This window comes from Eulemur rufifrons, chromosome 7, assembly GCF_041146395.1.
Source record: "Eulemur rufifrons isolate Redbay chromosome 7, OSU_ERuf_1, whole genome shotgun sequence".
In the NCBI taxonomy this organism is placed as follows: domain Eukaryota; kingdom Metazoa; phylum Chordata; class Mammalia; order Primates; family Lemuridae; genus Eulemur; species Eulemur rufifrons.
In genome coordinates, this window is record NC_090989.1 from 143,848,603 (window position 1) to 143,861,979 (window position 13,377).

General features: G+C 37.3%; 1 protein-coding gene across 11 annotated transcripts in view; it reads right to left on the minus strand.

The window, feature by feature from the left end:
• LRRFIP2 (LRR binding FLII interacting protein 2) overlaps window positions 1–13,377 on the minus strand; it is a 115,224-nt gene that overhangs the window by 64,072 nt on the left and 37,775 nt on the right. For 10 of the 11 annotated variants that reach the window (XM_069475519.1, XM_069475517.1, XM_069475514.1 and 7 more), the window contains exon 4: window positions 4,233–4,319. In XM_069475519.1, the coding sequence (XP_069331620.1) occupies window positions 4,233–4,319 (87 nt within the window). Of the gene's footprint in view, window positions 1–3,076; window positions 3,128–4,232; window positions 4,320–13,377 lie in introns of all 11 variants that reach the window. The other variant, XM_069475509.1, reaches the window with a different exon arrangement.

Here is a 13,377-nt window from a genome sequence, read left to right on the forward strand (position 1 = left end):
ATGGCAAGGTATTCTGGTTTTTACTCAGAGATTCCTCCTTCTCTGGAAGAACAAAAGGCTGCATTTCCTAGGTATTACTAGAGTAGTATTTACATTGTCAATTGGCTTTTCTTGAAGTAATAGTGCCAGTGACCAAATAGAAACGATTACAGCAAACTGTGTTCTATGTACCAATTACAAGGCAGAGTATCCCTTTCTCCTACAGTCAGGAAAACAATACATTGTTATTATGCCAAGTCCTTACTAGTACAAAACAGCCCAAGACTGAACAAACAGAACAATGTCTTAAAAAGTGGATGTATATTTGTTCAAAATCTTCAGGAAAATTACATTTTGATACATTTAAAGTAATGAAAATGAAACATACTCCTTGTTTTCAAAAGTTTACTTGAAGTGAGGATGAAGTAGTTTTATTAAAAGAAAACTACAGCCCCATGAATACAATTGGCCATCTTATCTGTCAACAAGTAATATTAAATCAGGGCTGAAGTCATTCTTTCAGTTTCTTTTTTTTTTTTTTTTTCCAAGTATATAAGCTTGGAATCATTCCTTTGGTTTCAAGTTAGGAAACTTCAGAAACTGTATTTACTCTTCCAGATATACATTTACTTTTTCAGACATACTACTGATTAAGATATTCAGTTTAAAAACAGAATCATTAGGCTCATGGAAAGTTGGCTAAACTAAGACTATCTGGAGGCCCAGGAAGACCTGGGCCCTTTTCTTCTTGGTCCTTTCACCTTCCGACTCATTAGCAGCTGTGGCACTTTCTCACACCTTCAAATTCTGGCCCTGCCAATGACCATGCAGAGACAGCAAGTTACTTACTTCACCAATCCTTTGTCTCCTTGTCTATGAAATGGAGACAGTGATACCAGTCTTATAATGTGAAATTAAAACCTAAATAAAACGCACCAGCACAGAGCTGGTGTACAGTACGCACTTAAAGTTAGCTTCATTCCTGAGCCCGGTGCCCGTGCATTCCTTATTCACATCTCAACATCCCACCCCCACAAAAAAGGGAGTATTAAAATTAGCGGAAATTTTTAATATGGAAAGATTCTTCCTTCTAGTAACTGACAATCCTATTGCATGTGCATGTTTATTTTACTATAAATTCATTAGCCATTTATGTTTTATAATGTGCTATCATATGGCAACTTCTGCTCTGGGTTCACAGACAAAGCAGACAAAAAGACAAGGATAAGAAAAGAAGACAGGCCGGGCGCGGTGGCTCACGCCTGTAATCCTAGCACTCTGGGAGGCCGAGGTGGGCGGATCGTTTGAGCTCAGGAGTTCGAGACCAGCCTGAGCAAGAGCGAGACCCCACCTCTACTAAAAATAGAAAGAAATTATATGGACAGCTAAAAATATATATAGAAAAAATTAGCCGGGCATGGTGGCGCATGCCTGTAGTCCCAGCTACTCGGGAGGCTGAGACAGGAGGATCGCTTGAGCTCAGGAGTTTGAGGTTGCTGTGAGCTAGGCTGACGCCACGGCACTCACTCTAGCCTGGGCAACAGAGTGAGACTCTGTCTCAAAAAAAAAAAAAAAAAAAGAAAAGAAAAGAAGACAAAGAATCAGTTTATAAGGAGTAAAATCAAGTAAGAGATGGGGGTTAGAAGTGATAATTACTCCCATTTGAAACTAAACCCCACTTTCACTGCATGTCCAAGTCCTAGCTGTCAATCAAGACTTGAGTTAGTCACTACCTGTATTTTAAGACTCTACCCTAAACTACTCCTCTGTCTACGAAAATCTAGCACACTCACTGTCTGAATCGCACATGTTTCACAAAGATTTTTCTTTGTTTATCTTCATGGCCCTTGAACACAGAAATGAAATATTAAACTTTTAATATAGACTTTTCTCTTTATTTAATGGTTTTTTGGGTTTCCCTAAGATATTAAAATGTTACGCAATTTAATTTTAGAACTATAATACATACTTAAAAGAACAAACTAATATCTGCATGGAAAATTTGCAAGTAAAAGTGATTTCTTTTATTGACACAAAACATTCTTATTGCATCAGCAATAATATTAACCCAGTTACATGCAGAAGACATATCAAATAAAATTAATCAGGCTAGCTTTAGTTAAAAAAAAGGACAGATTCCACTCCAAAATACACACACACACACACACACACACACACACACACGAGGAGTCATTTAGTTTCCAGTATCCAAATTTCCTTTTTCTCTTTTCTAAAACAATGTCAAAATGAGAATTATGATAAAATTTTAAATTTGAAGGTTATTATAGTCATAAATATTTAAATTCTGGTTTGCACCTTAAAATGCTGCTATAGAAGAGATCTGCTTATGAAAGTTGGTTGTTTAACAGCAATTAGTGGTTCCTAACTCTTTAGGAATCGCATACTCCTTTGAGAATGAAATGTTAAAAATACCTGTGAGCATTTTCCATAAAAATACATACATTCAAAAGTTTGCATGAGATTTTAAGGCTTCATATCTCACCTTCCAAGTCCACTCACATACCAAGTTAAGAACTCCTGTTATAGGAGACAGTGGGGGAACTTATCAACCTTGAAAAAAGTTCAAACTTAGGAATGATTCACAGTAACATTCTACTGGTTTACAGTTTACTTTTGTAGCTAACAAAATAGGGAGCGGTGGCTGAAGACTTGAAAAGGAACTGAGAGAGTTGACATAATAAGAGTAATTTTCAGAGATGACAGAATGACTTGGGTCATTTCTCACTGTGGACTTAGTTTTTTGTGGTTTGTTCTGTTTTGTTTTGTTTTTAAGGGGAAGGGGGAGGAAGAGGAAGGGAAAAAAGAATAAACCCATAAAAAGAAAACACACATTCATTTTCTCAGTCTTTCCTGAGCAGGAGTATTCATGAGATGAAGGTGAGCATATTGACCAAAACAGAAACAGGTGGACTCCAAGTACATTTTTGGTCCACTATAGACAGAATGAACATTCTGACCTTTAGGTTCACACAGGCCAAACATTCCTAATTGGCAAGCTATTAGTCAATGTTTTACATCAAGATTGCATTATTTCAGCAACTGATCACAACATGCAGGACAGGCAATCCTGGCCTACCAGCCACTTCTGAATCTGTCCCCATTTCCGATCAAAAGAATGATGAGAGTGCTACAAATATAAAAGTTTCATACACTAAACAGTTTCCAACATACTACATTCTCCAAAATGCCTTTAATTAATAATATACATTTGCCCTAAAGAGCACTGATAGGTGACACCAAGTTACACATTCAAAATATAGAAGATTACTAAGCTAAATATGTTCAATAATAAGAGATACAAGGTTCTCCATAGCTTAGAGGACCATAAATAGAAGTTATATTTAATAACTGTCTCATCTGCTTATGTGTAATATTTAGCATAATGGTATTAGGACTAAAAAGACAATGCATTGCAACCTTTTCATTTTAAGCCATGAATTGCATTCAATATCTGAAACTGTATATGAAGGTTTAAAAAAAATACCAACATATCAACTGTTACTGTTTTTTTGAGCTATGACAATATGAAATATATAAATTTCTTTTTAATTTGTTAGCGGAAACTCCACCACCAAAATCAAAAGAAAGTATATGATATTGTTCCACAGGTTTTTTCCCCCTTCATACTACTGCAACATCAAAAATATTTATTACAGGAATTTTCAGGACCAAGCAGACGTCAGAAGGAAAGAGTAAAGGATTATTTGTTTTATTTTAGTTAGCCCGATTTTATATGCCTGCTTTTTTAAATTTTTTTATGCTTTCTGATGATAAAAGCATATTGAAAATTTGTAAACTACAGAAAAGCATAGGAAGAAAGTAAAACTAACAACAATTCTACTACAGACAAACCAAAGTAACAGTAATAATCACTTTTCTAGTAGTTTTTGATGCTACATATGGATAGATAGATACTGGTTTTTGTAACACAAAATTGAGGTGCTACCCAAATTCTTTTGGTATGGGGTTTGTTTCTCATTTTTTTACGAGAATATTTTTCTACATTATTAAATATGCTTCAAAATTGTAAGGCTGAATGACTTCACAGTGTTTTACTATACAGATATCATAATATAATTAATCAAAATTCTAGGACATTTAGGGCCATACTAAGTAACTTTGTCATCTCTAAACCTACTTTAGCTAATATAAGTAAAGCATTTATCAGTACTAGCCAAGTACTGAATTTGGGGAGGACAAGCATGAAATTAAGAGTTATTCCCTCAAATTACCTCTTTTTGTTGTCGTTCCAGTTCTCTCATGCGTATATCTCTTGCTTCCGCCCGGGCAGCCCGTTTTGCTGCCAGTCTTGCCTCTGCCTGAAAAGTAATATAAAACTCAGCTTTATATAACAAAAACCAAAAGAATCTCTACACCAGATGTGAGGATAAGGAACAAATGAGACATTACCTTCCAAAGGGGGTTCGGGGGGCAAGACATTATCTATCAGCAAGTTTGACTAACTGCTTCGGTCAACTCCTGCATGCTCACTTCTCTCTTTAGTCCCAAAGTCTATACTCAAATCTAGGCCTTTACCTTTAACTGCTTGCCTTGATTACACATTCAACACATTTCACACAGTTCATTATGTGCCTCTCCAGACTTGCTCTTTTTCCAGCATTTCTTTCCCTATTAATTCAATTATACAAACTAGAAACTTCAGGACTAACCGCTATTTTAGTTTGGATGTTGCCAACATTCAGTCTCCAAGTACTGTCAGTTCTCTACCACTGAGTCTCTCAAACTCATCTCAGCTTTCTTTATTCTCACTGTTATTGCTTGTTTCAGGAAGTATTTCGTTGCTCATTCTCACTTTCTCTCTTTCCCTGCCCCCTACCTCTCTGTTTTAAAATTAAGATATAATTCACATACCATCAGATTCACCAATTAAAAGTATACAATTCAGTGGTTTTTAGTATATTCACAAGGACATGCAATCATCACGACTATCTAATTCCAAAACATTTTCATCACCCCAAAATGAAACCCCATACCCATTAATAGTCACTCCCCATTAATCCATCCCCCCAGTTTTTGGCAACCACTAATCTACTTTCTGTCTGTATGAATTTGTTTATTCTGGACATCTCATCTAAATGGAATCATACCATAAGAGCTCCTCATCTCTTGCTCAGACTACTGTAACTGCCTCCAAATCCATCTACTTACTTCCAGAATCTGCCTTATAATTCATCTTCTACATGTTATATATGACTGATAAATCAGCTTTTCGAAACACATTTCTGATCATGTCATTCTGCTATGTAAAATTCTGTACTACCTCCCTATTACTTATAGTTAAAGCAAAAATTCCATAGAATAGCACAGAGAGAAGAGAAGAAAGAAGACAGGCAAAAACAGAAATAAGGCTCTTAACAGACAGGTCCTTACCTTATTTCCCAATACAGTAGTCCCCATTTATCCAAGTTTCAGTTACCCACAGTCAACCAAAGTCCAAAAATATTAAATGGAAAACTCAGAAAGAATTTATAAGTTCTAAATTTCTCACCATTCCTAGTGGCATGATAAAATCTCACAGAGCATGAATCATCCCTTTGTCCAGTGTATCCACACTGTCCATGCCACCCACCTGTTAGTCACTTAGTAGCTGTCTCAGTTATCAGATCCCAGTGCTTGTGTTCAAGTAACCTTTATTGTATTTAATAATGGCCCCAAAGAGCAAGAGTGATGCTGGCAATTTGGATATGACAAAGAGAAGCCATAAAGTGCTTCCTTTAAGTGAAAAGGTACAAGTTCTCAACTTCATACTGCAAGAATAAAAATCATCTGCTGAAGTTGCTAAGATCTATGGTAAGAACAAATCTTCAATTTGTGAAATTGTGAAGAAGGAAAAAGAAATTTATACCAGTTTTGCTGTCACACCTCAAACTGCATAAGTTACAGACACAGTGTGTGATAAGTGCTTGATTAAGATGGAAAAGGCATTACATGTGTAGGTGGAAGACATGAATAAAAATGTGTCCCAATTGATGGCAATCAGTTTTGGTACTATCCGAGGTTTCAGGCATCTGCTAGGGGGCTTGGAATGTCCCCCACAGATAAGGGGGCACTACTGGACTTGCTCCACAAGTACTAGGTACGCCCGGTATCTCACTGTTCCTGGACTCTACTGTGTTCTGTTAAGCCTCTCTTCACAAACTATTTGCTTGGCAGGAGGTGCTCTCCCTTCTCTTATTCAACTAAAATATCACATCCTATGAAGATTTCCCCCATTCCCTCTTTCACAGAGTAACACTCTATACCCATGCCTCTATTGTGGCTTTATTACATTGTGTTAAAATTGTATGTCTATCACCCCACAACTTTCATGCCTCAATGTCTACTAAATAAACTAACGAATTTCAAGCCTTGGGCCACAGTATCAAGCAAATGAGATAAAGAAATAGCTTGCTGTACCACATGAAACTTAAAAATTTTCTCTCTGGTTTCTATCTTTTAGTGGTTTCCTGTTCTTGGCCACATCTTAACTCTGATTCAGATTATCCCCTGTGATAACTACAGTAGTTGCTTCTTCACATGTTGTTATAAATGTGCCCATGTTGCACGATAAGAAGAAACTCAGCCAATGTTTAAAAGGATCTACCACATGTAAACAATTATATTAGGTGCTGAAAATACAGAGTAAGATACGACATTTCTGCCCTAAGTAAGGTTACTTACAATCCAAGTTTAAGGAGACAGAAATACATGGGAAGGAAACATGCAGAAGGGAGAAATTAGCTTTGCCTGGCAAGGTCATGGTAGGCTTCTAAAGCAGAGACAGTTAAGTAGTTAACTCCTATTCAGCTACCCCAATTTTGGCAATTTCCCAGTCTGGCCTTTTAATAGCAAAAACCTTGCAAAGTAAATTGTAATCTACAAACCTCAAGCTATCATCACTGACATATTCAGAGCAATTAGTCTTCTCACATGAATTTTACATGTGAGATAGATCTTTTAAAAAACCTATGTTCTGCTTCAAGTTATCTGCCTTCTTTACCCCTCTCTCAGTAGACACTACTTTCTTACTAGAGTTTGTATTTTTATACAAAAAGACCTCAAGGCTTTTATGCTTCAGTAGATAGCAAATACTTTTTTAAATTACAAAGTATCAAAAGTTTCAAACCTTTTTAATTTAAGAAAGGCAAAGCAATGTGTAGGAATTTTCATTTCCATGTATAGTAGCTTTGTACTTGAAGCATCTCTTAGAAATTTAACTCAAGAATGCCAATTTCATTCTTCTAGGATCTGTCTGTGGCCAATTCTACATAATCTATACTAAAATGAGACTTCCTTCACAAAACCTAAATTATACATAATTAAAATCTATTCTTTAATAAGACTTCTTTCACAACAAAAGGGAAGGGAACAGAAAAAACACAGGATTCAGCAACACACAAACACCCTTTCCTTTGTTACTTAGCCAACTCAGATGTTAACTTCCTTGGAGATGGTGCTGAAGAATGGCCACTAAACCACAAGATTTAAAAGAGGTAAACAGGGCCAGACATGATGGCTCACACCTGTAATCCTAGCATTCTGGGAGGCTGAGGCAGGAGGACTGCTTGAGCTCAGGAGTTAGAGACCAGCATGAGTAAGAGCGAGACCCCATCTCTACTACTAATAAAAAAATTAGCTGGGTGTCATGGCATGTGTCTGTAGTCCCAGCTACTTGGGAGGCTGAGGCAGGAGCATCGCTTGAACCCAAGAGTGTGAGACTGCAGTAGCCATGATGACACGACTGCACTCTACCGAGGGCAACAAAATGAGACTCTATCTCAATCAATCAATCAATAAATAAAAGAGGTAAACAGGATTTAAAATTACTTTGGTTCTTTTTTTTTTCCAGCATATTATGGGGGTACAAATTTTAGGTTACATATATTGTCTTTGCCCCACCCAAGTCAGAGCTTCAAGTGTGTCCACCCCTAGACAGTGCGCACCGCACCCATTAGGTGTATATACCCACTCCCTCCTCCCCCATCCCATCTGCCCAGCACCCAATGAATGTTACCACTATATGTGCACTTAAGTGTTGGTCAGTTAATACCAATTGGATGGTGAGTACATGTGGTGCCTGTTATTTGGTTCTTTCTATACATTGCTACCAGATGCCTGAAGTAATGCTGACAGGAGTAGCAAGCAGCCAACACTAATTCCAACCTAGTAGGGAAAACATACTCAATAACATATTCTGACATATATCTTAAATAGACAATTATGAGTACATAAAGCATACTTCTACAGGTGGTAATACTAGCATTTTTACCTCAGAATACAATTAAATAAAAGAGCTGCTATGGATTCATCTTACCACATACCTCACACATACAAAATAAATGGGACATAACAATAAAGGACCACAAAGATTTTTTTCGTTAGTCTAACGTGTTTGCAAGGAACACAAAGATTTAACTAGGTTCAAAATAAAGTTGGTTTTTAAAAAACCAAACACAGAATTACCATTTGACCTATTATGGGTATATATACAAAAGAACTGAAAGCACAGACTCAAACAGATTTGTACAACAATGATCACAGCAGCATTATTAACAACAGTCAAAAGGTAGAAACAACTCAATGTCTATCAATGGCTGAACGAATAAACAAATTGTGGTATATACATACAATCGACTATTCGGCCTTAAAGGAAATTTTGACATATGCTACAACATGGATGAATCTTGAAGATGTTATGCGAAATGAAATAAGCCAGACACAGAGAGAAAAATACTGTACATTTTCACTTATATGAGGTACTTAAAGTAGTCATTCATGGAGACATCCAGTGATTCGGTGGAATTGTCAATCAATCAATCAATCAATAAATATTCATAGAGACAAAAGGTAGAATGGTAGTTGCCAGAGGCCAGGGATAGGGGGAAACAGGGAGTTATTATTTAATGGGCAGAGTTTCAGTACTAGATGATGAAAGAGTTCTGAAGAAGGATATTGGTGATGACTGCACAACTGTTTAAATGCATGTAATGTCAATGAACTGTGCCTTTAAAAATGGTTAAAATGATAAATTTCATTGTATGCATATTTTACAAACAAAGGTGGCTATTTAAAAGTTAACGTAAGTACTCTGGGAGGCTGAGGCAGGAGGACTGCTTGAGGCCAGGAGTTCGAGACCAGCTTGAGCAAGAACTAGACCCCATCTCTATTAAAAATAGAAAAATTAGCCAGGCGTGGTGGCACATGCCTGCAGTCTCAGCTACTGGGGAGGCTGAGGCAGGAGAATCACTGAAGCCCAGGAGTTTGAGGTTTCAGTGAACTATGATGATGCCACCACACTCCAGCCTGGATGACAGAGTGAGATCATGTCTCAAAAAAAATAAATAAATAAAAATAAAAGTTAACATAAGATAAGAAATCAGAAGTATTCAGAAACCTAAATTATTTAAATACCTGTGGTCTTTAAGCTGATATGACTCCAACTGTTAAAGTTAACATAAAAATTCAGGAACTGGAAATTCAGGTTCAGAAGTTACCTGTGAAGTCAGGTAGGTCACAGGACCAGATTTCTTCCACCCAAGTACTAACCAGGCCCAAGATCGACGAGATCAGGTACATTCAGGGTGGTATGGACATAGATAGGACTAGATTTCTAAAAGTGATTTTGATTACTATGCTTTCAAATTTGAAGCACATTAAGGCTGATTAAAGGATGTAATATCCAATTGAATATTCCTAGAAATTTACTCTTCCTAGAGTAGTAAAAATCATAATACAAAAAGTAAAGACATGTTTGGATAGAATTAAATCCATTTCTCACTAAATGGCTGGGGCAAATGGAAAAATAAAATGACAGTGAAAATCATGGGTTTTTATCACTCCTAGAACAAATGTTTCAGGTTGTGTTTCAACTCATAAACCTTCTAAATTTATAGAATATTCACTTTATCACCCAATGAATAATTAGGAATCATATAATGATCACTAAGAAAGAACTTCTAGAAAAAGATGAGAACTAAACATGGACTATGGTTTGAACACTTTTACATTAGGGACTTTTCCTTTATCATCAGAATTTTATATTATGCTCTTTTGTAATTTGGGAAAACAAAAGTAAATGAGATACAATAAAAAGACAAATAATTCAATTTTAAAATGAGCAAAGGAAGTCAGGTGTGGTGGCTCATGCGAGTAATCCCAACACTTTGGGAAGCCAAGGGGGGAGGATCACTTGAGATCAGGAGTTTGAGAACAGCCTGAGCAAGAAAGCAAGACCCCCTCTCTGGAAAAAAAATAGAAAAATTAGCCAGGCGTGGTGGCGCACACCTGTAGTCCCAGCTACTGGGGAGGCTGAGATATGAGGATGGCCTGAGCCCAGGAGTTCAAGGTTGCAGTGAGCTATGATGAGGCCACTGCACTCCAGCCTGGGAGACAGAGCAAAATCCTATCTCAAAAAAGAAAAAGAAAAAAAAAAAAATAAGCAAAAGATTTGAATAGACATTTTCCAAAGAAGATATACAAATTGGCCAATAAGCATATAAAAAGATGCTCAATATCATTAGTCTTTAGAGGACTGCAAATCAAACCCACATCCAGATATCACTTCACACATATTAGGATAGCTATAATAAAAAATTTTTTCTAACTGAAAATAACTAGTGTTGGACATAGAGAAATCAGAATCCTCATACATTGCTGGTAGAAATGTAAAATGTGCAACTGCTTTGGAAAGCAGTTTGGCAGTTCTTCAAAAAAGTTAAACAAAGAGATACCATATAACCCAGCACCTATCTCTAGCAGCATTATTCACAATAGCCAAAAAATAGAAATAATCCAAATATCCATCAACTGATAAATGAATAAACAAAATATTCCATACAATGGAATATTATTCAGCCATAGAAAGAAATGAAGCACCTAGGGATTTATTTGTTGTATAAAATTTGGATTCAGTCAAAAGGCCACACTCAAGGATTCAGAAGGCTACCTGTGGCCTTGAGGCCACAGGTTCCCTACCCCTGGGACAGAACATGGATGAACCTTGAAAATGAAAGAAGTGAGACACAAAAGGACACATGTTACGTTATTCTATTTACATGAAGTGTCCAGAATAGGCAAACACATAAAGAACGAAAGTAGATTACTGGTTGCCAGGGGCTGGATGGATGGGGGGATAGGGAGTGACTGCTAAGGGGTATGGAGTTTCTTTTTCGGCTTAAGAAATGTTCTTCAATTAGATATAGGTGATGGCTGTACATCTTGTGAATATACTAAAAACCACTGAATATTTTTAAATGGTGAATTTGGAGGTATGGGAATTATATCTCAAATTCATTTTTTTAAATAGATGAGACTAAGTGCATAAAAAATGCCTAAGCTAAACAAATACTAAAATATATAAAATTCTAGTACATAAAATTTAATATATAAGGGCTGGGCGTGATGGCTCACACCTATAATCCTAGCACTCTGGGAGGCCGAGGCGGGTGGATTGTTTGAGCTCAGGAGTTCGAGACCAACCTAAGCAAGAGCAAGACCCCGTCTCTACTAAAAATAGAAAGAAATTAGCTGGACAACTAAAAATATATAGAAAAAATTAGCCGGGCATGGTGGCACATGCCTGTAGTCCCAGCTACTCGGGAGGCTGAGGCAGAAGGATTGCTTGAGCCCAGGAGTTTGAGGTTGCTGTGAGCTAGGCTGACGCCATGACACTCTAGTCTAGGCAACAGAGTGAGACTCTGTCTCAAAAAAAAAAAAAAATTAATACATAAAATGAGAGAGAGAATTTTACAATCTCGTAAATTTGGAAAGTGCTGAGTTAAACTTGTTCTTAGGCTGGGTTCAGTGGCTCATACCTGTAATCCTACACCTATAATCCCGGGACTTTGGGAAGCCAAGGTGGGAGGATGACTTGGGGCCAGGAGTTTGAGACCAACCTGGGCAAAACAGCAAGATCCCATCTCAACAAAAACTAAAAACATTAGCCGGATGTGGTGGTACACTGAAGTCCTAGCTACTCGGGAGGCTGAGGCAAGAAGATCACTTGAGCCCAGGAGATGAAAGTTGCAGTGACGTACAATCACGCCACTGCACTCCAGTCTGGGCAACAGAGCAAGATCACAGGTCTGAAAAAAAATTTTTTTTTAATTAATTCATTTGGGACTACTACCTGGGAAGGGGGGAAAAGGCATATTTGTTTTTAAAAAGTTTGAATCCATCATCCTAAGATTCAAAGGCAAGAGAGTCAACTGGAAGGTGTGTGTATATATATATATATATATATATACACACACACACACACACTCCCTCTCTGATACTTTAAATTGTTAAGTTCATTAGGTAAATGTATTTAATGCACTGTATCTAATGAACCACAAGTAAATGAGCCTATTTTTTCAAGATGTATACATTCTAAGTACACAGTAGTACTCCCTGGACAAAGGGATGATTCGTGTCCTGGATGAGATAGCACAAGATTTCATCAAGCTACTCAGGACAACGCACAACTTACAACTTATTAATTGTTTATTTCTGGAGTTTTCCATTTAATGTTTTCAAATCATGGTTGACCGAGAGTAACTGAAACCTTGGAAAGCATAACCACAGATAAGGGGGAACTACTGTACAATGAACCACATAGGCTTTTAAAAACAAAAGGGGTATACCACTCAATACTGTGTCACAGTAAAAATCTGTAGCATATTTTTAAATAAACAGGAAGGTATTTCCAAAAAATATGGTGTAAATAGTCTTCATTATCAATGGAAAAGGTTTTTCTGCAAACCTCCTCAGTTCAGCACTTTTCTTTTTTCATTATTCATGTCTGATACTTTTAGTATTTACACCCTCCTGTGCCAATGTTTTCATGACAGAACATTTTAAGGCCTAAAGATGACATTCCCCCCACGCTCTCCCAAGCCACTGGCGTACATCTCAGCCTCAGTACCCTTCCTTCTTACTTTCTCTGTGGTCCCATTGAAGAGCTGGCCCTCCTGCTGTTTAAGGGAAAACCCTCCCAAACTCACACACAGACTCTCACACATGCCCCTTCCATGTTATGATGTAGACTCCATTCTCCCCGGGAACCTTGCCCAAACTATCTGATCTTCTCTTCCCAATCTCCACTGTCTCCTTCTACTGGTTTTTTTCTCCTCATGGTAAGTAGCTTCAAAGTCTCTCCCATCTTTAAAAAGCAAACAAACAAAAATTCCCACCCTGGTTCAATTCTACCTTATCTTCTCTTTACAGCAAAGTTTTCTCACACCTCCCTCTTCACTTCTCACTCTCTCCAAATGACTGCAATCTGGCTTCTGCCCAAATCACCTTACTGAAATTGCTCATACAAAGGTCACTAATGACCACTAACTACCAAACCCAATAGATTTTTTCTATTCCTATCTCATCGGTTCTTTCTGGACT